General features: G+C 33.1%; 2 protein-coding genes across 3 annotated transcripts in view; both read left to right on the top strand.

Annotated features, from left to right (window-relative positions):
* The window catches only part of LOC100160481 (laminin subunit gamma-1), a 57,357-nt gene extending 40,045 nt beyond the window's left edge, over positions 1–17,312 (top strand). For both annotated transcript variants that reach the window (XM_001944298.5, XM_003246078.4), the window contains 21 exons: positions 6,387–6,575; positions 6,710–6,935; positions 7,365–7,474; positions 7,644–7,793; positions 7,888–8,060; positions 8,842–8,974; positions 9,897–10,121; positions 11,552–11,737; positions 11,825–12,022; positions 12,282–12,478; positions 12,987–13,202; positions 13,521–13,791; positions 13,903–14,209; positions 14,299–14,409; positions 14,663–14,867; positions 14,968–15,211; positions 15,286–15,488; positions 15,559–15,717; positions 15,838–15,955; positions 16,291–16,403; positions 16,485–17,312. In XM_001944298.5, the coding sequence (XP_001944333.2) occupies positions 6,387–6,575; positions 6,710–6,935; positions 7,365–7,474; positions 7,644–7,793; positions 7,888–8,060; positions 8,842–8,974; positions 9,897–10,121; positions 11,552–11,737; positions 11,825–12,022; positions 12,282–12,478; positions 12,987–13,202; positions 13,521–13,791; positions 13,903–14,209; positions 14,299–14,409; positions 14,663–14,867; positions 14,968–15,211; positions 15,286–15,488; positions 15,559–15,717; positions 15,838–15,955; positions 16,291–16,403; positions 16,485–16,613 (3,863 nt within the window). In that variant the 3' untranslated portion in view covers positions 16,614–17,312. The remainder of the gene's footprint in view (positions 1–6,386; positions 6,576–6,709; positions 6,936–7,364; positions 7,475–7,643; positions 7,794–7,887; positions 8,061–8,841; positions 8,975–9,896; positions 10,122–11,551; positions 11,738–11,824; positions 12,023–12,281; positions 12,479–12,986; positions 13,203–13,520; positions 13,792–13,902; positions 14,210–14,298; positions 14,410–14,662; positions 14,868–14,967; positions 15,212–15,285; positions 15,489–15,558; positions 15,718–15,837; positions 15,956–16,290; positions 16,404–16,484) is intronic.
* Positions 17,313–20,624: 3,312 nt separating this feature from the next.
* Positions 20,625–26,164, top strand: part of LOC100168678 (neprilysin-1) — a 28,263-nt gene continuing 22,723 nt past the window's right edge. Inside the window, exon 1 of the mRNA XM_029488633.1 lies at positions 20,625–20,886. The gene's annotated coding sequence lies outside the window, so the exon portion shown is untranslated. The remainder of the gene's footprint in view (positions 20,887–26,164) is intronic.

The following is a 26,164-nucleotide window of genomic DNA, read 5'->3' as shown; positions in this document are numbered from 1 at the left end:
CGTACCTACATCATAACGTTATATTATATATACAAACAAATGCAGAGTGGTAGGGGTGAGAAATTATCACTTTTCTTGGTCGTTGTCAGCAACTATTACCTATTAAGGTTCCAACATTTTTTTTTTTTTTTTTTTGGGGGGGGGGGTGATAACACAATCCTTAATTAATTAAATATCTTAGTTTTAATATTAATATTAAGTATCTGTAAAGATGATTTATTAACATCAATCTGCACAATTTGAGATATAATAAGATTGCCTAAAATAATATGTATTGGAAACTTATATTTGGAGAAAAAATGTAGCCCGTAGGAGGGTCGCAGCTGGGATGACACCACTAAATCAAAATGTGAACCCCAAAACTCTTTTGAATATTGTGACTCAATCATGGTTAGTAATTACCTTCAATTTGTAACCTAAAGTTCAAATTTTGTAACTCCCACCAGAAATCAACGTTTTTATCGTTCGTGGTGCGGTGAAACCACAATAATCGAAGCTTCGATTTCGGCGGCGATACGATTTGTCGTGTAACAATAAATTCTCGAGTTTTTGTCACCAAACGGTATGTTGAGCACTGGCTTTCCAAAAAAAAAAAAAACATTCGAGTTATAAACGACGTTGTTCACGAGGTGCCGGTCTGACGGACCTCGTCGTCATTACGGCGTGCCCATAGTTATTATGTGTTTGGCGAAAACCGTAATCTGTTATTGATGTGACTGATGTACATGCGCTTGCGCAGTTACCGATTATATTATTATATTATTATTGTTATAGTAGATAGGTATATAAGAGAAATATGCCGTTGCACCGGGCGGCGCCATATTTGGAAAAGACGTTTGAATGCCGGAATGCCCCAAGTATCGGCCGTACGCCGTCGTCATCTGTGTGCACGAGCGAGCGCGTTTTTTCTTTTTCGTTCTATTTATTTATATATATATATATATTATATACATATAATATATGATTTCCATTGGAATCGCTGAATTTTTCACCCGGATACAATAATAATAATAATAATAATATTTAACGACGATGTAAAACGGTTTTTACGGTTCGATCATATAATATACGTCTGCTCGATGAGATGATAATAATAATAATAATATAATGTAATAGGTACGTATTACGCATGTATAAGGCCCGAACGGGTTTTCGTGTGTCGATATCGTATTTATTTTTTTACGCGTCCAATGATTTTCTACGCGCGCCCGCTGGGAACTCGAATCGTCGCCGACGATAGAAATATGCGATAATAATATTATACTGTAAATTGTTGCCTAATATAGGTACCCGAAACTACCTATGTACCCTTTACCGGGGTTTTTGCGACGAACTTTACGACAGATTTACGGCGCGATTGATTAATGAAAATCTTTAACACACTCACACACACACGCGATAATGACGTGTAATATATAATATAATATCATATTACTAATATATTATTATTATCGTCGTCGTATATAATATAGTGTGCCGTTTGCGTATAATTGCGACGTGTACCTATGCGTCGTGCAGTGGTTCGTCGAACCTATCTCGGTAGAACGGGAGCTGCCGGTTTTTTATTTTATTTATTTATTTATTATTTTTTTTTTTTTTTAAGAGCACGCTGGACACAAGGACCTCTAATGAGGTATTTGTCGGCGGCGCGCACTATCGGCAGGGTTTAGCGTGTCTGTGTGTGCGCATATTGCTGTCGTTGCACTTCGTGCCGCAATAAATCATTATCGACTTTCCACACACACACACACACACACACACGAGTGTAGTATACACACTGAACCGTTTGTGCGCACCCCGCGGACCTGACCGTTAAAAACGAAAAAAAATTGTTTAAATTAAATAGGTACTCGGCTCGTGTTCGGATTGTCAGCTGCAGCCGTGCGATATCAGTTTGTCTTAGACGTTTCGTTTCAACGCACTTTTATACACATACGTACACATTATCATTATAATTCACAAGTCATTGCAAGCAATCATAAACGAGAACGGCTCCCCCGGCGCACGTTATAATGTATATGCTTGAAATCGTAAACGGTACGCTCGTCTTAAAATATTATATTATCAATTAACAACAATTATTATTAACGGTTAATTAATAATAGTACCCACCCGTATAAAAATAATATGTAACATATCGTCGTACCGATAACGATAGTAAAAAATTGTTATAAGCTGATCATGATAATATTATAATACGCGACGAACACGTGCCGCGGCCGTGTGGCGTCCTCCACAATCGATATACCTAAAATAATAATAATATATAATATCTCGAATCTCCTGATACCCAGCTCGAGTCGTCTGCGTATACCCACATATTATTATAATGTATCCATACCACAATGCAGCTCGTATCTACAATATAATATAATATGTTACGACGCGTTTGCAGCCCGTCCTCTGCGCCGGTGTACCTACCGCTGTGTGTAATACGAAAAGAGATTTCAGAGGTGTGATTGTTTACGCAGCGCGCGAGATTTACCCATTCGGGAGAGATTCCTGTCCGGACCATATTATAGTGTTTTCTTTGTGTTGTACGTTATGTCCAAAAGACCCAATCGAATGGTCGTGTACACGTACGCGTGTGAGCCTTCCCGTATTGTCGTCACAATACGTGTAAGTGCCTATATCTACCTATATTAGTATAATACACTGTCGTCTGTCCGACAATATAGTCCGACAACACACAAGTAAGGAATGCACGATATATACGTCGTCATACAGAGCGATCCACAGGTGCTGCTCTTGTTCCTTTTTTTTTCATCCTATATCATGTCAACTACGCCGCAGTATTCTGATTTTTGAATTGTCTTGAGCGCGTGATATTGTACCTGGTACCTACTCGAGATCCATATCCTCAGATGTTTTTTTTTTGCACACTTTACGGAGATTTCTGTGGTGATTCTGTTTATTTCCAAATGAGAACAATCATTTTTTTTTTTTACTAAAATATTATCAAAAAATCATTGTTTTGAAATAATGTATGCATCTATAAATCGAAATACGAACATTTTGTTTCTGAGTTATTTAACTCTATAAACAAAGGATAATTATTAATTGTTCTAGTTATTGATAATATTATAACGGAACTGTTTACATTATACACAAATATGTCTAATGTCTATATCGAGTCTGGCTAGAACTTATTACACTAGGACGATTTTTACTCACCGCATTATAAAATGCTTCTATATCATAATATATTATCGATATTATATTAATAACTATACGCAATTTCCATATAATCGTAATCCACCTTACAACCTATAATCATTGGCATGTGTCTTTAGTCGTTCGAATTTCAAATTATATAAGTATGTACCAGTATCAAAATGTTTGAAAAAAATATCACCAGTTTTATAATTTAGAGTAATGAATAAGGGTAAGTTATTATTATTTGAAAAAATAGGTTTAGCAAAGGACACCGTTTAAACGGTGCACAAAATATATGATTTCCAGGTATGCTTATAAAAATTCCAAAATTTAGATTGTTCAAAGGTCGGAGCGAGCACGTCTGCAAGTAAATCACCCTGTACGCGTGTATATTATATTGAGCGTATTATAACACTGCATATAAGGACTTATAACTTATATATTATTATTATTGTATTATGTTATATATAGGGATCGATAACGTTTTACGGTTCGGTTACTCAAACAATTATTTTTTTTTTCTCCTATAACGGTGTCGTGGCGCGTCGTGTACGTTCGTAGTATAGTTACGAGTCGAAACAATAATAATAATAATAATAGCAGTGAAATACATAAAAGAAGATACTGTGTGCATTTGTTGTGCGTTGCGCGACGGGCGACCGTGTGAAAGTTAATGACGCCGATTGTTGTATATGTATATATAATAATACATAATATATGGTCACGTTACACGCGGATCATTAGTAAACGGAATATCGCTTTTTTTCGCACCTATTAGCCCGATAAAAGTCACTAATTGGCAGGCGACCAATCGCGATCGCGTTGGTATTTCAAAAACTACGGGCTTGTTATTAGGTATGTTGTCCAAGATTTATTCGCTCAGAGTAATACTTACCTAGAAGTTAAAAACGCAATTGACAAAAATCACGAAATTTGTAGCAATGCATACAAATGTTCTTCTGGCCGTGATGTAGTAGGTACAATAGAAAATCAACTATAGTTTTGCGTTGTACATGACTAATTTATCCAGGAGGGAGTTGGGAGGATCGGGTGAGGGCGAAATTATAATTTCTTATAGATTATAACGACACATTCAACGCCGGAGCTCACTGACCTTGGAACTATATTGACTTAAAATTTTAACACGTAAACGATATCACTAGATAGTAATTAGTAGGGTAGTGAAGTTTACAAAACACATTCAATTGAATGTATTGTGAAATCAAAATACATATATAAAACTACACTTAATAATTCGAAGTTATTAATTTGGAATTTAAAATTCAAGTATAACCACTTAGTTGACCAAGGCACCATTATGTAAAAAACTGAACTTGGGTCGTTGGGTGGTTATACTTATATTACGAATTCGTTACTAATTAGTGAAACCGTTTATGTTCCCTACATGATGTAGGTACCTATAATTTTTTATCGGAATTTTTATGATATTCCCGACTGAGCACGATATCGTTAACGCACTGGGTGCAATGTAGCTGCAAATATATACACTGAGTGACTATAATTTAGTTACGTATATACATAAACAATCTTTAAGTTAATTCTACGCTCATCCGTATACCTACGTCTTCCATTATCATAAGTCCATTATCCACTATCCAAGTTCGTGTCATGGACAATTTATGCGCATACAAATAATGTAAATTTAATATATATATAATAATGTATATATATATATATATATATATATATATATAAATAATTTACGAAATAATAAATCAGGTACCGATTATCTAAATATTAAAATCAAAATGTAATAGTATCGTATTGATACATTGAATAATAAACATAATATTACAAAATAGTATAAATAATAATATAATAATATGTCAAGTTTTTATAAATTATTTTATCGACATTTTGAATTATTGTACCCGTGTATTGTAATTACTAAATTACCAACTATAATATTATTTTGCCATAATAGGATGATCCATAAAGGCGACATAACATAATACATGATTTAGCATTCTGATTAAAATAATTCAATGTTAATGTTCTAATTTTAAGACTTAATTTTTTTGTGTCCACTTTATAGTTATCTACAGCACATGGGTTTAAAAAAAAACAATTTTCGTTCTCGTTCCCACTCGAACATTTTATATTCCATATATACATCAAGCCGAATATTTGTAGTTTAGTATTATATATTTATATATATATGTATATTATATACAAATGATATATCCCTATACGCGCTGTTAAATAGTTTGCGAATCTGGTTGACATTACCACCCAGAACTGGTTTATATTTACGACTGGCGCATTACGGTAGTCATCATCCTTTTTGTAAAATTTAAAACGCCGACCGATTTCGTTTTATTTCTCTCCATTCCGACGGGGTTTCGCCCCATTCACTATAACAGCCATGGTTGATTATTGTTTTTTTTTTTTTTTTTGCTTTCTTTAATGATTATCGTCTTGAGATTTCAACATTTCATAATCTAGTGCTTCGCAAACAATGTTTCGTGGTATAGGTAGCTCCAAGGGTGTCTCGAAATATATCGGACCATCGATATTAGTTTTGTACATATATTAGAATTTATTATACTTAATAAAAATCGTCATTAACTCAAATATGTTTTTTAAGGCCAAACGATTTCATGGTGTGCCATGAAATATGAAATATGTTTAAGGTACTATGATGACGTGTCTTTGTGGCAAAACCTAAGATAAATTCAAAATGTAAGAACATTTTTTTTCTCTCAATGTTGACCATTTGTTATTTATAATTACTACACACGACTGAGAATACTATATTATTTTGTTTTATTATTATAATATTGTATTTAGAAAGTGATTGTGACGTAAAATGTGCATACACCATAATAATTTTTAATCGAATACCTACTAACAATTGGTAGTATTCTTAACAAATGTAAAATTTCTTTAAAAAATGCATTTCCGGTTGGTTATAAAATCTTAGGTTTGGTTCGGCTGGATTTCAAAAATCTGTGTTCTACTGATTATCATGCGTAAACGTATTATTCGAGGCATATAATTTTTTTTACGAGTTCTCTATCCTTACCTAACGCGCGTGCTCGCGAGAACATACGGGTATAACATATGGGCCTTTGACATACTCTCAAGACTCTCCTCCATCACCCCCTCCATCACCCTCCTCACCACCAATCATTGTGCGTGGCTCGAAAAGTCATACGAAGCCCCGATAATAGTGTAATAATAATAATAATTCACTGGTTTTTTTTCAGAATGCAATTGCAACGAGTTTTCTCACCGGTGCTTCTTCGACAAAGAGCTATACGACCGGACCGGACACGGAGGACACTGTCTAGACTGCGCCGGGAACCGGGACGGGGCGAACTGCGAGCGGTGCAGGGAGAACTACTACCAGAGGAAGGGCGACACGCACTGTTCGCCGTGCGAGTGCAACGACGTCGGTGAGTGTAGAGTGCGACGACCGACGGACGTTTTACGGTTCCCCCGAACGGTGTGAAACGTTTTGCGGTTTTCCCCGAGTACCTATTATTTTTTTTTTGTTTTTTACTCATCGGCGATTCGCTATACCTTGCAGGGTCGCGGAGCTTGCAGTGTAACTCCGAAGGCAAGTGCCAATGTCGTGCGGGCGTGGCCGGCGACAAATGCGACCGGTGCGCCGAGAACCATTTCGATTTCGGGCCGACCGGATGCAAACCGTGCGGATGTATCGTGGCCGGTAGTCTGGACAACGAGCCGAGGTGCGAGGCCGAAAACGGAAATTGCATTTGCAAGGAGAACGTCGAGGGCATTCAATGCAACAAGTGAGTACAACACACCTGTTCGTTACAAGATGAAAAAATACCCATCAGTAATAATATTCATGTTTTTAACTCGATTGTTTTTTTGCGCGCTTTCCACGATTATTTGATACTATAATAGTAGAACACTTGGATTAGCCTGAAAAAATGTGCTCCCTCGTAGACTAATTATTTACCACTGCAATCACGGAATATCGAAAATGCATAAGTCACGTGTCGATCGTATTCAATAACATATTATAATAATATTGTTGTTATGACATGATCGGATTATATTTTATATATACAAAAAAAATATTAATCTTTTGATTTATCGATTACCAGCTATAGTGCGGAAAACAATAAAACAGAATTACACGTTTGGATATGCGTGTAATATTTATTCATTTTTTTTTTTTAATCGATAAAATATATCGTTATTTTATTGCACAGATGTAAACCGGGTTTCTTCAACTTGGACGAGGACAATTTATTCGGTTGTACTCCTTGTTTCTGCTATGGACATTCTTCGGTGTGCCAGTCCGCTTCGGGTTATTCAAGAGGTACCTATAGTATACTATATTGTTTTATTTTATTATTTATTATTATTTTTTTTATCGTCTATTATACACCATATACGCATATAAGCGCAATTAAATTTTGCGTTTTGTTATTCGCGTGCTGGTCTGTACCTATACAACACGTTATCCGCATATTTACACGTGTTTTAAGTTTCCATCGAGAGCGTGTTCGTCCGGGGCAACGAGCGATGGAATGGTTCGGACGTCTTCGGCAGAACGGTGTTGCCGGTCCACAGTCCGTTCAAACAGTCGTTGGAGATTTCCTCGCCGTCGAAGGACGCCGTCTACTTATTGGCACCGGGTGAGTGGTCGACGGTTATTAAAAGTGCACGTGCCCTATTGGCTATATTATGTCCACTGAGCTATAATCTCGCAAATGTATTATACGATTGCAGACAAGTTCCTCGGGGACCAGCGTTCCAGTTACAATCACGACTTGACCTTCAAACTGAGCATCGGCGAAAACAGTCCCGACCCGACCATCAACGACATCATCCTGGAGGGCGGTGCTGGTCTTCGCGTCACCCAAGCGATATTCGGACAAGGAAACACATTGCCTTCCGACACGGTAAACGTCTTGTCAGTCGTTATATTTTCGAGTATTATTTGAGCTCGTTACGAAGTAACATGTACCTACTGTGTACCTTCCTTAGGATCAGTCTAACCGATTTCGCTGTTTATATTTTACGGTCAGTGTTATAGCACCGCCGCTTACCTTTTAGTTTTACCTTCAGGCATAAAAAATTTGTTTTGTTCCAATCCTCGACGTTGGATTATTCTCCGATACCTACATTATGTAGATATACATAAACTTGTTGTTAAAATAATTGAAAATTAAAAACTCGTATTATATTGCTCTCATTTGATTACCGAGTGACTGGTCAAATATTTTTTGACTTCGAAAATAAATAATATCTTTGCATTTTTATTATTATCAATACCTAGCCAACATCAGTATCCGGACTTTATGAAACGTCATTTTAACAAGCACAAATATGAATTTGAGATATACCCTATGTAACCTATTATAGACGGTATCGAGTTTCCATTTCTTTTTATTATTTTTATAACGAGTTTTCGGTGTCGTACATTTGTAATTTATTGAGTAAAGCAACTAAAGCTGTACTGAATACAATAAATCAAATGACTCATTGCTATTATTTAGTGCAATGTATATTGGTCTGTCGACCCTGAAAATTTCCGAGCGCGCAATCGGTATACGAAAGGTGATTTAAACGCGACTATTGATAATCCATGATATTTTAAACCGGCACCACGACAACACTGATTCACAACTAAATACTAATTATCATCCTAACGGTTTTGTTTTTTATTCCTCCGCCATATAGCCAAAAATGTACAAATTCCGCCTACACGAGAACCCGGACTATGGCTGGCAGCCCAGGCTGTCTGCTCGGGATTTCTTCAGCGTATTATCGAATCTGACGGCCATCAAAATAAGAGGAACATATTCCGATAGAGGTACGTACACGTCTGACGAGCAAAACAAACTCGTACCTACAACACGGCCGATTTGCGTATAGTATTCAGAGGGATTCGCGAAGCACGCTCACCCCTTTTTCTTCGACAACGCTGTTATTAAAAGTCTTATTTTTGACATTTTTAAATAGGAATTGGTACTAAAAGACAATATTTTTAAATTCTTGAGATTTTTCGTACTACTCATAAGAAGTATCCCGTAGAGAACGGAGATACATAAAAATCCGTTTTCAAACAAAAACCTCCATTTAAATATATTTTAATATAGTACATTATTCAGCAGGTATTTTTTCTAAAAACTTCGATGTGTCAAAATCAAAATTCAATCGAGTAGTTTTTAAATTGTTTAACTATTTGTATACTGAGAATAAGAGGTCCAAAATATGATAATGGAAGACAATACGAACAATTTGACGATTTTAAAATGTTATCAATGAATATTAATCTATCTATCAATATTTATAGTTTGTAAAAATGGTCCAAGTATAATAAATGCTAGATCTATTTATTTCGTATTTTTGTAAAACCATTTTTATGGACTATTATGCTAAGTATAGATATTCTAATACCTGAAAAGCTATTCGTTCGAATTTTGAATTGGGTAAATCAACATTTTGAAAAAAATTGTCCACTAAATAATTTACAGTGGAAAAGGGGAGGGGGAGAGGAGGCTCTCAGTTGAAAAACAGAAAACTATATCGCAGAGTAGTACTAAAATTATCTCAATAGTTTTAAAACGATATGGTCTCATTAAGTATGTTTAAAAATTTCAAAAATCAGAATTTTAATATGTCTAACCAAAAAAAAAAAAAACAGGGGCGAGAGCACGACCTTGCGAAACACCTTGAAAGTGTAAACATTATAATATACTCCGATATCATTATTAATTACGGTTTTCGAACAGGTGTCGGATTCCTGGACGACGTTTCGCTTCAGACGGCCCGGCGCGGTGCTCCCGGATTGCCGGCCAACTGGGTGGAGATGTGCACTTGTCCCGAAGGATACATCGGACAATTCTGCGAGTCGTGCGCACCTGGTTCTCGACACGAGCCTACCAGCGGTGGTCCTTTCTCGCCGTGCGTCCCGTGTAACTGTCACGGTCATGCCTCCATCTGCGACGCGGACACAGGTAACGGCGATTTTCTAGTTCCTATACTTCTGTATCATCGTCATGACTTATAATAATTTATAAACATGATTTGTATAGGTACACATACCTGACTACGGTCTTGTATGGTATAGGTACTCGTACGGTGGGTAATAGTACGTATTTTAAATACTTTATCAATAGCGTCTGCACCGACTATATAATTTAAATTCAAATACTTTTTATTATTTATAATAATATTATATTTAACATTTTCGAAAAAAAAAAGAATCAAGAAATGGACGCTCATGTTCGAGTTAAAATACAATTTACATACAAGTTAGTCAGAAGTTTTATTCGTATTTGTTATCGTTGTTATAGTATGAATTTACAGAGCGGAGATTCTTATTATATTATTACAATTTATTCAGATGTTAATGTATAACGAATAAAAATTATAATTTTTATTTTTATATATAATGATATGAAAGCTTACTTTTAATAACAATAATTTATGCGAAATGCGTAAATGTTTACTATAGTTATTTACTAGTTTAGTTTGACTCATACCCAACTTAAAATTCAAATAATTTGATATAGTCAACAAACGAGTAATTGTAATTCAGTTACACCAAATGATACGGTGTAAAATGCTCTATTAAAATTAATTTAAGAAATGAAAATGCTAAAATAAATCGATACATTTTTTTTTATTATTATTAAATAATAATTCATTATCAAAACAACGAAATGACATACAGTGTAACAATGTAACAATAAATTATTAATTTATCTACCTAATTAATCAATGCTTGTGGCGAGTTGATAGTGTACAATATAATATTTAAAAATAAAAAAACAAAGAAAATAAATATGATAAGATTAACAAAGAAGAACTAAATTTGTGATTTACAACAATATTAAATACTTAAATTCTACATAATATATAATTAAAGTTCAAGTAATAAGTAATTAACAATAGCTTTTTTATTAGTTATAAAATTATTCTTATTTACATTACTAGAAATATTTTTTTTTAGGTACAGCGGCAATGAATTAAAATTAGTTGGACCTAGATAGTCCACAAACTTTTTCCCAATACTCTTATTAGTGTAGCTTACTTGCATGTCATATGACCTATTTTCCCTTTTGTTATTTTTTTGGAAACCAAAGTTATCAATTTGGAACATAATAGAGAACTGCTTGTATAAATATCTGACCGGTAGAGCTTTAATTAATTTGATTTAGAACTTTTATAAATTTAAAAAAATGTTACTTTCTAAAAACTTTTACATTGCCTATTTTAAAAAGTTACTCTTACAAGACTGCCTTTAGCCATAATATAAGTAATATTCCAATCGTACGCACGCGCTCGCGTCTTATTTTACCGAACTACATATTAATATGACCCACAAACAAACATTGTATTAAAATAAATAATAATAATAATAAAACGTTTGATTTATGCGCAGGTCGGTGCATTTGTCAGCACAACACTGCTGGCGAGAATTGCGACAGGTGTGCGAAAGGATACTACGGTAACGCTATGCAGGGCACCGCGCTCGACTGTAAGCTGTGTCCATGCCCCAACCAGGGAAGTTGCGTTTTGATCGGAGAGGACACGGTCATTTGTCTGGAATGTCCCAAGGGATACGGAGGTAAACATGCGCGATGCCACCACGAACGCTCGGCCACAGTGTCTCGTTCACGCCTTTCGGGATTTTAACTGTCACGGTTTTCTGTAGGCCCAAGATGCGACATCTGCAGTGACGGATACTTTGGAGACCCGACCGGGAAGACCGGACCGATCAGCATTTGCAAATCGTGCGACTGCAATTCGAATGTCGATCCGAACGGAATTGGTAACTGCAATCGGACGACCGGCGATTGTTTGAAGTGCATCTACAATACGGGTGGACCGCAGTGCGACCAATGTCTACCTGGTAAGTGGTTGCGCGTACAATAGCTTATATTGTATATTAATATTATACTTAATAATATGTGATAAACATTCTACTGATTGATAAATATTGCAATCAGGGCTATATACAAATAATGGTCTAAAACACTGTTGAAAAACGGTATACTTACTACTTATGCTTTAAAAATTGACCAAATATGCTCTAAAAAAATATGCATTAAAAAATCAAAAATATTTTGTTGTCACAAAAATATTAAATTCGTTGGTACCGTTGTTTTCAGGATACTTCGGGGACGCTCTTGCTCCCGAAAAAGGCGATTGCAAACCTTGTGATTGTTTCCATCTTGGCACCACCGAGACGGGATTCGGACCTTTGGCATGCGACCAGTTGACCGGTCAGTGCCAGTGTAAACCACACGTGACTGGAGTAAACTGCGACCAGTGCGAAGTTGGTCACTTCAATATAGCCAGCGGAGAAGTAAGTCACGATAATGAATCGTACAAAAAACCGTTTAGTTGCAGGGAAATGTTCAAATACTATTTTTTTCCGAATCTCCAATTATTGTCATAGACCTAGAAATAAATTCAGAATTATCAGAGAGAGAGAGAGAGAGAGAGAGAGAGAGAGAGAGAGAGAGAGAGAGAGACAGACAGACAGACAGACAGACAGACAGAGACAGAGACATAAGTCCAGACGTTCAACATTGTTGAAAAAATATATGGCTTACAACTTAGTTCACCTGTACACGTCAATAGCGTGAGAGAGTAAGAAATTTGAGGGAATTCGATACTTACCGTCTTCAAGGAGTTTAATGTAGGCAATTTATATACAGGTATTGACTAAATATCTCTTTCCAACAACGTTGGTACTTGCCAAACCTATAAAATGACAGTGTGGGGTGTGCAGTCCATATACCTATTTTAATGGCAATATGGCGTTGAATGATTAATAAATAATATTATAATCAACAAATTATTTTATGTAGGGTTGTCAGTCGTGTGATTGCGATCCGGTGGGTTCCGTCAACAACACTTGTGACACCAACACCGGTCAGTGTATTTGTCGTCCGGGCATAACCGGCAAAAAATGTGATGCGTGCGAACCATACCACTACGGATTTTCAATCGAGGGGTGTAAATCGTGTGCTTGCGATACCATCGGTGCCGTGTCTTTGCAGTGCGATGCGAACGGACAGTGTCCGGTGAGTTTAATATCATATTCGTATCATATTCTATATTAAAATACACATTGTATAATTGTACTGTACCACTAACCAATAATATTATATTCAGTGTTGTAAAAATAATTGAGTATAGTACCCATAATTAAACTATCAATTCGAGTACTTTTTTTGAAATACAGATTTAAGCATTTCAATATTAACTATGTATTTTTATTTGTTTTTTAATAATAATAATCAGTAAATTATAATAACTCGGAAATGACTTCTTCTTCTTTTTTTTTTTTATCTTACATTTTCTAATTTAAAATATCATTAAAATATTTTTGGTTTATTTAGTGTTTAGAAAATGTGGAAGGAAGACGTTGCGATCAGTGTAAAGAAAACAAATATGACCGGCAAAGAGGTTGTGTGGACTGTCCAGCCTGTTATAACTTGGTTCAAGATGCCGTTGCAGCACACCGTGAAAACTTAAGAAAACTTGAAGACGTGTTAAAAAATATTAATAACAACCCAACTGTAGTAATCGACGACGATTTCGAACAAAAACTGAAGGAAGTTCAGTCGCAAGTCGATGAGCTGGAACAGAATGCCAAATTCGCTACCGGTGGTATGTGCAAAACATGTTTGTTGTTATTATTATTTCTTTACCTATGGACGGGGAATCCCTAATATTACAGCCCTAATCATTGTATGTTCAATGTATACGTGTGTTTTATAGGTAACATTCCAACGAGTGACAAATTAGAGTCACTTCAGAGCCAAATAAAGGAAATTCAAGATCTAATGGCTCAAACAGGGAGCTGGACTGCTACAGCTGAAGAAAAATCTATAGAGGCTGAAAACAACATCATGAATATTGAAAAAATAAACGACAAAGCGGCAAATACGTTGAAAAGAGCGTTGGAGTACATTGAAACCGAAGGAGCCACGTCGCTTCTCAAGGCTGTAACAAAAAGTAACGAACTCGGACAACAGAGCGACCAAATGTCTGAGATTGCCAGGGAAGCTCGGACGTTTTTAGCGTCGTAAGTAGTACTCGTGTATTTTATATTACAAACGGCAACGCTTTATATTGCATGGATCATATTTTTTGTATTCGTATTGTTATTTGTAGAAAAGAGGAAGAAATGGAAAAAATGAGAGTTACTGCAGAAAAAGCAAGGCATGTATCACTTGAAGCATATAACATTACCAGAGACGCTGTAAATCAACAGAAAAATATCAGGTATGATAATGTAGTTTTTAATCATTTTTACAGTTTTGTCAGCTTTCAAGAGGTGTCCGTTAGCTTAAACGCACTTCCGTCACTCTCTCACCGTCTAAAAACGAAGGGTGACTTTCGTCCCAATTGTACACGGCCACTTTTCAATTATGTACAATTAGCTTTATAAACGTGTACCACCGTACCTACATTATACATACTTCACATAATTGAATGTATTATGGTAAAATGTTAATATATTTATAAATACTTATAGTGATGAATTGAAATCTTTGGATACGGAGGTCAACTATGTAAAGGATAAATTGAATACAATCATTACCTCAGCAAACGAAGCACAAGAATTGGTGACTATGGTCAATAATGACTCATTGACAATATATCGAGATATTTACGCTATAAACTTACCAGATGTCAATGTAGCAGCTTTGAAAGAAAATATTTCCAATTTAAACGCAGAGGTAAGATAGATATATTTTGTTATTTAAAATATCGCTAAAAAATAATATAATATAAACCTAACATTTGAACGTATTTTTTTAAAAACAATCTGTTTTCTAGTCCGAACAAATCAAGAATGATTTAAAAATACAAGAAACTGACCTAAACATTAGTAAGCTCATTAAAGACGTAGCCGATGAGCTACAACAATCTGAGATTACATTAGCTCAAGGCGAGCAGCAGCAACGAACCAGGGAAAACTATTTGGCACAAGCAAATGCTTCTTATGAAAAAGCCGACCAAGCGGTTAAATTAGGTGTAAAGATTTTGGAAGAAGCTCAACAAACACTGAGCACATTGCAAGGTGAGGGTGTAATATTGCGAAATACGCGTTGTCGAAACGGTTAATCATTAATTTGGTCTAATTTTCCATTGTAGCATTCGACAAGCAGGTGCAAGATAGTAAAAAAAATGCAACGGAGGCCTTAGGGCAGGTTTCACAAATTAGACAGTTGATAGAAGAGGCCAACGATAAGACTATACGTGCCCAACAAGCATTAGCTGGAGCCGAACTGAGTGCCATACATGCCAGGGACACCGCCAAAGAGGCACAACAAACATACGCTGATCAAGCATCAGAGGTGCGAAAACGTGATAAAACTGTTTCCGTATCCGGTATATTAAACTCGATTTTTTTTTCGGTCCACATAGGATTCGAATAAAATAAAGAAAGCTGGGGAAAATTTGGCGTCCGAAGTTCACAAGTTATTCGACGAAAGTATGGGCCAGATAAAACGAGTCGGGCACACCGCCGAACGCTTGAAAGACGCGGAAATCCAATTCGAACAGGACCAAAAAAGCATTGACGATGTAAGGGCCTTTATATACCTATCGCTATAAATTCAATCGATTACGTTGATCATCAAATATTATGCTAATAAAATGCTCGTTACAACAACAACTCTATGTATATTATTACGTAAATTCTAGGCAAAAACGAAAATCGGCCAAGCGAAAACATCGGCATCTGAATCTAAAAAAATGGTTGACAAAGCACTGCAGGATGTCGAAAACATATCAAAAGAATTATTAGATCTGGCCGACAGTGGTAAGTGAAATACACTTTGCAGTAATGTACGACTTTTCTTTATTTTTAATCGGAATTTGTTTTTTACTGTCAATTATCAAACCTACTTATTGTACATAAAAAATTGTATACATTGTAGATATATTTCAATATAATAAAGAAATAAAATAAAAAATATACAATTGTCGATATTTTGGTAATAACTTAACCGTTAAAATATAATTGTTGTCAATTCAGTAATACGTAATAAAATTTTTTTTTTTTTTGATAGTTTCAGAAGTTTTATTTTGTTGAGGATCAAACATAAACTTAACTGTTGTCGTTAAATGTTTTATTAAACTGTTTGTTTGAAATAGATACTGACAAGCTGAGTCTACTCAGCAGCAGATTGGAATCGGCCGAACAGGAGCTGATGAACGCCGAGTTGGACAAGAAACTTGCGGCTATCAATAGTGCTAAGATTTCTCAAGTGAGTCTCAAAACCCACCGCAGCGTATAGATAAATTTTACTTCATTGTGATGATTGGATTGTTTATTGCTTTCTTTACAGGCTCAGTTAATTAACAAACTAAAAGAAGATATCAAAACATTGACAAATGATGTAAAAAATATCGAAGCAATACGGCTAGCACTTCCGGTCGGATGCTGGAAGAAAACGAATATAGAAGAATTGCGTTGAGTGAACATCGTCCATCTCAACAGTAAACGTTTTACCATATAGAGTCGTTAATATTAAGATAAATATACAAATTTTAAAATGTTTAAGTCAATTTGATGTGTTCATGAATTCAAAAAGATAGTCACAATATTATGTTATCATCACAATTTGTTTACGCAAACGAATTATTTTTTATAATACGGTAAGCAAGTTCAAATTTTGAGATGGGTGCACAACTTTTAATTATTATTATTATTATAGAATAACATTACGTGCATACATATTTCATTACGTTAGTTTAACACTTAAGAAATCTTCTAGTAACTTACTTTAAAAAAAAAAACAACCAAACAAACAAAACAATTCAATTTTTAACATTGGCTTATCGAAAATAGTTATTTTTGTAGTTACAATTCCAACCAATATAAATTCAGTTTCAAACAAAAACGTTGGGGTCTGTCCCGTAGTCCTTAAGCGTCTTAGAATAACTTTTTAAATGTAAGAATGTACCTATACAAAAGACTTAGATAATAATTATGCTGTCTTGAGTAGATTTAGATATATATATATATTTATATATATTAATATTTATGTAAGATTATTTCAATGTGCCAAAGACCAATTTATTATTTATTATCCTACATACTATGTCTTACTTATATTGAAGCTTTTTTCCCTATAATAATGTAAAATAAATAAATAAAAATAATTAGATGTGTACTATTTTTTTTTTTAAATCTTCATCAGACTTACTTTTTTAAGGTAACTACAATATTTGAGTCCTGCTGTTAATGAAACAAACATAATATTAACATAATAATGACTGTCAATTAAATTATCATAATTTTAAAGTAATATGAAATTGTATTATATTTGTTTCAACCTAAAACCTAACATTAAATACTTACAGAAATGTGTACATAACTTTTTTATATCTAATCCTGCGACAGCGAGCTTATCAAACTATTTTTTTAATATTACACGTTCTTGGGAAATTGTAAATTGTAAGTAGATATCTATAAATACTTACCTATTTTTAAGTATCCGTATAATCGAATACTTTTTTTATACTGAACATTTGGTAAGACATACTTTTTAATACTTTTAAAAGTAATTAATACCCAGAAGCATCTGTGCTCAAGTAATAATAATATTTATTTACCAACAGCAAAATGTTTGATACAATTGAAATTACATACAATATTAAAAGGTTGATCTACTCATAAAAGCCTATGGCTGTGGTGTAGGCAGACATCAGAACAAAAAATAAACTAAAAATAACTATACATAAATATACAATTAAATTAAATTAACAGTATTTTTCAATTAATTTATATTATGTAAATCACATATGCCTTAGTACAATATTATTATCAAATAACAAAATCCTTAAATTTTACAGTATCAATGTAGCGTTCTACGTATATGAATGTAGTTATTACCAAATACAGATACATTAATTTTTAACCAGACACAGTTGTTGTGAAACTTATTGAATTCGGTTCTCACGTTAGGAGAAACACTAAAGACATAAAAATACTATTAAAAAGTATCTATTACTAAGCTGGTAGTATATACTTATCCCTAAAAAAGTCAATATTATAAGCAGACTGCAGTAAGAAATAGGCACGTACGTGCGAGAGGCACGTGTAAATTCCGCCGATTCACAGGTAGGCAGTTTGAATTTAGCGTCAAATTTACAACACATAAATTCCAACAGTACTTACATTTTTTTGACCTGCAAAAACAAATGTGAGCTCCGCTGGTAGATACTAAATTAATGTTGACTTCATATATGTATATTGTTGAATAGTTGACAACATTTTTTTTTTATTATTATCTTCAAGTTTACAACTATTATAGCCGAACAATTAAAATACTTCGGTAACATAATTACATTTTTTTAAAGACTTAATTGAAAAGACAAATTTAAATTTTTGTGTACAATATTATGATATATTAAACACCATCAATGTTATAAGAATAATTAAACCCAAATTTGTATGCACAGTTATAATATCTACAAATATATTACAATATACACATTAATAAATAAATACTAAGGATAAGAGGTTATCGAAATTGCATATTTTTGTCTTTGTCTTCTTTTTTTTAGCAAGGTGAGAAAAAAATCTATTCAATAATACCTATAATGAGTTCAGAACTGATGATTATTTTTGTATATTTTTTCCATATTTTGGTGATTTGTAGAAGAATTGCATGTTAATAATTTCTTTGGGAATATATGCTCGTTCAGCAAAATGCATCCCATAAAACAAAAGTTTAACAAAAAAACTTCAGTTTTAATAATGTAGCGTTCAAATAGAAATATAATAAAATAGAATAATAATTGTCAAGACACTAGTAAATTTTATCTTATCTTAGTATATGACATTATTTTTCCTTTCACGACGGTCAAAAATAAAATTAAACTAAACTACAGTCCACCGCATGCAGCACGTATGCTCGTAATTTCGCTCTCGTGTATTTATTTCGTTTAGTATTTATTTTATTTAAAATGCCGAAAGTTATTTTTTATGCATATTTTTGATATTTTTTTGCAACTGTTGACGATTTTACCTCTTATAACTTCTCACCCATTATAATTTAATTTTCTAACTAAGATTTGGCATGGTTGGTAAAATCGAAGTATTACGCTTTATACGCTGTACCGGAACAAAACTTCAACTTTAAATAATATGTACCTACTAGGATGGAACCATCGCAACCTATAATTTTGTTGATAATCGAAAAATCAAAAATTTAAGAGGATTTCAGCGCTATATAATATTTCCTCTCTCAGACCCACGCACGCAATACTGAAAAAACTCATTCAAGTAAAATCGTGAATAAAAAAATGTTTATTACTTCTGTTTTTGACTAACCTTAGAATAAAATCACACTTTAAAAATATCATAGATTATAACATAATATTATAGTTTTTATATTTTATCGTTATTTGACTTTATATTAGACTTAAAAAAATGATAGCATTTTGTTAATTTTAAAGTATATTAAATCGTTTCCAGAGAATATTTAGATAAATCACGGCATGGCGTCAAACCACCCACTCAACTCGCACTGTACGATTTCATGTAACTACATAATATAGCAGTAAAAATGATAGTCTATGACATTTAACCCGTCGTGTTATTAATAATTATTGTAGTCTTAAATTGAGAAGGAAAGTGCGGTATTTCATTGTATAATCAGAATTACATTTTGCTTAAAAATTTTAAAATTAAATGACAAAAAAATTGATCGATCCAAAACCAATGTCGGCGGAGCTCTTGCGTTTATTTTGCTGGTCAAAAGTTATAGTAAACCGGTGCAGGAATTTGCATGTACAAAAAATTTATAATCGGTGGAATTTACAATCGCCCCTCGAGGGTGACACACCCAATCTGACGAGTTCATGCGATTATTGCATACCTAATATAGAAATAAAAAATGACAGTCTATAGGGCCATTGTGGACGCAAAATTTAAAAATCAAATGACGGAAAAATCGATCTTCAAAAAAACGTTATCGGTGGAGCTCCTGCGTTTATTTCGCAGATTTGCAGAAGTCATAATACCTATACGTATATAATGCCGGCTGCAGGTATTTGCATGTTATACTAAACAGGTAGGTGTATATTATAATAGTAGGTGGAAATAACGATCGGCCCGCGCGAAACACTCTGTACGATGAGTTCACAGAACTATAATATACACACGATATGTTTATCACTACCTATACAGGTACGCAGTGCTATTGAAATCCATTTCCACATTGTAATAATTCAACACCTCTTCTCCGCGGCCACATACACACCGCATAATAATATGTCATCGGCTCCAAATACGCGAGTCATGTCACCGTCGTCTGTGCCACCGTATAGTTGTTACGTCGATATACGGCACACTACGCATAAAGATAATTCATACTTACAAGCCTATCGTCGTTATCACAAAGCCGTTAGGATATTATTATAATTTTTTTTTTTCCGAGCAGTTTATAACAATTTATTATAGTATTTATATTATTGATAATCGCTTTAGAGTAGGTTTTAAGTCCTCCGCCGGTTTCCTCACTTAAATTATAATGAATTAGACATTGATATGTATTTAGTAATTCGTAGCCGACATAAGGAGTGCGGTTGTAGTGCGATATGCTACTGCGACGGTGGAGAAGAAGGAGGAGAAGAAGAAGAAGACGACGACGACGAAGATGACGACGATGCTCACTCCTTCAGCCAAAGACTGTGAAACGCAGCTAAGTCGTAACCAGTAGACCGTTTGAACTTTGGCAAGTGCGTTGTCGTTATTTTTCTCCATATTATGTATAATATTATGTAGGCAGTGAAACCTCTAAATACCGGACACTCTAGAATCTGGGTCATCGCTGTCTGCTTTTCAGAAGGTTTAGTTTCTGGAACGTTTGTGATTCGTTCTTTCAAAAAAAAAAGTTGATTGAAAGTTATTAATTTTTAATTTTTAATCGTACAATCTACATATATACGTACATTAATGGCGAAACAACTGCGATAAGTCAAATTCTAATGACAGGATAGATTTTGAACAAATCAGTGGCGTAGCCACGATTTTTTCGGGACGAGGGGGGTGGGACTGATCAACTTTTACACTTTTACACATTAAATACATACTAGCACAGATAGATGGCTGAAAGTGTTAATACTTATAGTACATTTTTAAATATTTTAAATACAATTTAAGACTTTTTGAGCGACCATTAAAATAATTTTAAATTTTCTTAACATTTCGGGGGGTGCGGGGGGGCTGCAGCCCTCTCAGCCCGTCCCCGGCTACGCTACCAGTAAAAATGAGTTTGAGAGGTTGTGAAATTTTCGTTAGCGTATTTTTGCCAATTTTTTCCATTGTGAGTGCCTATATGTAGCCGTGTAGTTCAATATGTATAATAGTATATTATGCAATTGTTTGAGACATGGTATTATAGTGGAGAGCGTTGGTGATGAGACGGATTATTATTGATTGGAAACTTTGGATCTTTTGAGTAGGTTTTCGATATTTTGGCTGCACCCTGTGTATAGTTTCTATATTATATCTATATGTATACCCATTACCCAGTGCCGCATTTAGACATTTTGCACCCCGGTGCAAAAAAAAATTGGCGCCCCCTAAACTCCGGTGAAAAAATATTACTTCCCCCTAAGGGGTCTACTCATGGAAAATATGGGAGATAGATCCTCATTGACCTTTTAGATTTTGAGCACAGAAAATAATATTTGTTTTACAATATGTGCTTTTTTAAAAATATTGTTTAGTAATTGCTTGATCCTCTCTTCGCAAAGATACATTTGAATTTATGTCACCTAAACCTTGCTTATAATTCATCATATAAATTGGTTTTTTTTTAACATATTTAAGTAGGTTGTAGGTATTTCATGAATAAATAAAATAAAAATATATAAAACTATGCAAATTAATATTAATTAAAAAAATGTCAAACAGCATAATACTAATATACAATTTTTTTTTTTAAATTTTTTTTAATCGAAAAAGACAATAATACATACATTATTATTGAGTAATATTTCCGATTATCTTTCTCCTTTAAGCAAAGCTTGTGATGGAGAAAGAGAGTTATTATATAATATATGATACAATTATTATAATTATAGAATTTACAAGATATAAAGTATAAGTTCTAAGTACGTATAAAGGTAAATATACAAATATAGTTTAGAAATTTTATCAAGAAAATGTACATGATAAAGAAAGAAATATAAAATAAACATATTAGTCTAAGATACATAAATAAAACCTCATAGATTAAATTTATAAAGCTTAGATATAAAATAAAATTATAGCAACTCATTATTTAACTCAAGAAATAAATATTTATATACCAAGCCTTTAATATTAATCTATTCATCTCCAAGTATTTTTTTTTTTAAATTCAAAAGCATAGAATTGAAAAACGTTAGTCCAAGATAATCTACAAAACATTGACCAAAAGATTTATTTGTACAATTAACAGTCAAGTCAAATTCCCTTAATTCTCTTTTATTGCTTAACTCTTTATGATATTTATCTAAGTTAAATTTCTTAACCAAGAACATAGTAGCAATTTTTTTATACAAAAACCTTATTGCAAAGCACCAAGTTCTCTATAGTTGGCTTTCGTAGATCCTTCTAGAGTGAATTTATTTGGGAAAATTCTGACTATATTATTATATATTATTACTATACTATATTATTTTACTAGTGCATTTAATATGTTATCCCGAAGGCCACCCCATACCAATAGACCATATTGGAAATTCCATGTGTGTTACCATTTACTTCATTAATTTACACTGACTGTTTTCTATTATGCAAATAATATACTATACTCATATTATATACTATATAATATATAATACTGTTATCAAAATAATTGAAATTATACAATTTTAATAATTCACAAAAAAAAACATATTTCTGGCCACAACATTTTGGCGCTCCTCTTTTACCCGCCGACAACGAAATATTTTTTCGATTCGCACTAGAAAATCGAACAGAAATTTAATTCAAAAGTAAATTAAGATTTCAATTTTTCTGAGTAAGAACAAAATATTGCAGCATAGAATTGTAAACTACGCGATTACCGATATTGTTGTTGATTTGTCTATACGAGTGAGCTGCACGGAGAGGAGCAATAATTATTTTCAAAACCATTTCGTTTCAGCAGTAGTAAAAAACTCAAACTATAATTTTCGTAGGTGACGAATTTTTTGCTTCGTATTTATTCTTTTTCAGATGATTCGAATAACTTAATAATTATTTGGACATATCTACAACGGCAACAATAAAAACACTACGCAGTACAAATAGAAATTATAAATTAGATTCTTATTATAACACTATAGATATAGACTGACATCGACAAAATAATAATGTTGTAATACATTTTTGTTGCGTCAGTCACATCATTCCGGTCGTAATTTTTTATTCAACAGTAGGCAATTATCATCAATTATATAGGTACCTATGTGACGACCAGTTAACTTGATATATAATATTATCGTCATTATATATTCGTCCGATTCATGAAATCTCTATTTTGTTTCCTTATCAAACTATTTGTAAATTATTATTAAATTGACCAATAATCCCCAGCATGGTAGCGGCGGTGAACTCAAAACGTGATCGTCAGAAGTAAATCATTTTAATAATATAATATTGAATAATGAAACGCGTTCCAATGTATTATGAGCTCGTCTAGCTGTGCCCATATTATAACAGTATAATGCAATAGCCTCCACACACCACGCCAGCGCATAGACTTCGGAGATTACTGAACAAATTGTCATAATTTAAAATTATAAAATATAGAATAAGGTTATAATTTTTGGTTTACTCAAACTTGAAATTAAAGATATTTCATTATTGACTTTCGTGTTTGCCGAGCTGTCAGATAGTAGTGTATTTCATTTTAATTAATTGTCTCCGGAAGTCCGGAAGTCGTGACTTTATTGAAAAATATGATTCCAATCATTGAATGATATTATATTATACTTACGTAAATACTGTGACGATAAGTCAATAAACGTAAGTCATTAAAAAGTAAAAAAAGATTATTACATATTTTCCGCTCCAAAATAATCTTAACGTTAACCTATAGTTGTTTATTCAAGTGCATATAACTTTAAATCTAACGATGACAAATATTTGCTTGGCACAACAATAATATAGTTCAATTATTAAGAAATAAATTTATAGAAGTTAATAATTAATAACAAAAAATAATTTTTTTTTGATCACCGTAAAGTTGAGTAATGTTAATTCAGTTTTAAATTATGAACCATCACTAAGTTTTTAAAAATATAAATATGTTAATTTACGATAAACTTAAAATTATAAAAACAATTTTAAGATTTTTGTCTCTTAAAATAAAAAATCTCTAGTACGATAAACGTATTATATATTTTAGAGATGAATGACAAATTGTTATTAATATATTTCATTAAGGGTTGGTATGAGTTTTTTTTTAAATTTTCATTCGAATCGATTAATTTTAAAATATTTAACTATTGATAAACACTGCACAGTATGCGTCCTATACATTCACGTATTATTAGTTGTTAATCAATTTAATACTCCTAAAATATACCATCGTAGCAACAATTAAAATAAATAGCATTAAAATCCATATAGGTAAAATAGTTTATAATATCGAGGAAAAATACGTTGTCATGTCAACAAGTGCAATACATATTTTTTTTTTTTATTAATCAATTGGATTTTTTTTTTTGACATCGCGACTATCTATCTATATAATATTATTATACACATGTATGCGATGGGTACCTATACAATAACGTCAATGACCTACGGTGGATTTCGATTGGAAAACTCATAAAGCTAATACAGTTTGTTAACAGTAGTAATAAATACCTATAGGTAGTCATTTGATCATCAGCTTCGTAAATCACTAATACGATCGGGAAAACGATTGTAAAAAGAGTTTTCCTAAAATAATAATTGTGTTAGCGGCTTACACGACGTTTTCTACGTGTTCCTTTTCTATCATCCGGTATAGGCGGTTACTATGTTATACTAACAACATTTTCAAAAACAAAAAAACCGTGGAATCATTACTATACTGTGTCAATTAATTGGAGAGTCAGTAACCCTAGTTCAGAAAAAGTAAATGTAATAATTAAGAAATGGATTTAAATTCTCTAAAAACCAAAAAAATTTCCCAAAAAAATACAATTTAATGTACTTAAAAAAAGTTTAAAAATGCCTTTAAAAAAAACTTTATTTCACATGGTTAATCACCGCGTTTCTGAAGATAGGGACACTCGCTACTAACCGCTTATTGTTTAAACCACTTAATACATTAGGTATAAAAAAAGAAACATCCTTTTTTTTATTAAGAAAGAAATCAAAGAACATTCTATCAAATTTCCTTATAAAACTATGAAGTATGGAAAAATAAGAAAAAATGTCTTAAAAACTTACGAATGTACTTAAATTGTCAGTATTCTAAAAATAACAAAACAATGCAAAATAAAAGTTTTATTTTTAATTCTCTGATATGTGAAACGAATTTTGTGCTGTTTCTCTGATATATAATATTATTATGACTCATATTACATTAAAAAAAAAACCTAGGTATCCTAAGGTATTCACACTACATCATATCTGTACGTCACCTACAACTGTTTCATCACTGACTTTCAGACAACAACAAGAATACAACTGTTTAATATCAAATCGACCATTTCACATAATCAGTGGCGCTTTTGACTTTTTTAATATAGACGGTGTGCTAATATTGAAGCAGGCTGCGGGCCGTAGTTTTTTTCACCGAAGTAAATACGAGCGTTTAGTGTATGTACCTACACGGGGTAGAAGGGTTATACATTATTTGATATTTTAATGGATTAAAAAAAATTATAGGTCGGAAATAGCTTCGGTCATGCTCATGCTTACCAATAGTATTCACATCTAAATAATAAATGCACATTATCTCTGTAAACACCCAGTGCGTTTAAAAATGTTATGGTTGGCCAATAACTATAATGGGACGAGGAGAAAAATGTGTGGTGCCAAAGTACA

Source organism: Acyrthosiphon pisum, chromosome A1 (assembly GCF_005508785.2).
Source record: "Acyrthosiphon pisum isolate AL4f chromosome A1, pea_aphid_22Mar2018_4r6ur, whole genome shotgun sequence".
NCBI lineage: Eukaryota > Metazoa > Arthropoda > Insecta > Hemiptera > Aphididae > Acyrthosiphon > Acyrthosiphon pisum.
The sequence above is the reverse complement of the archived record's forward strand: the minus strand, read 5'-3'. Positions and strand labels throughout refer to the sequence as shown.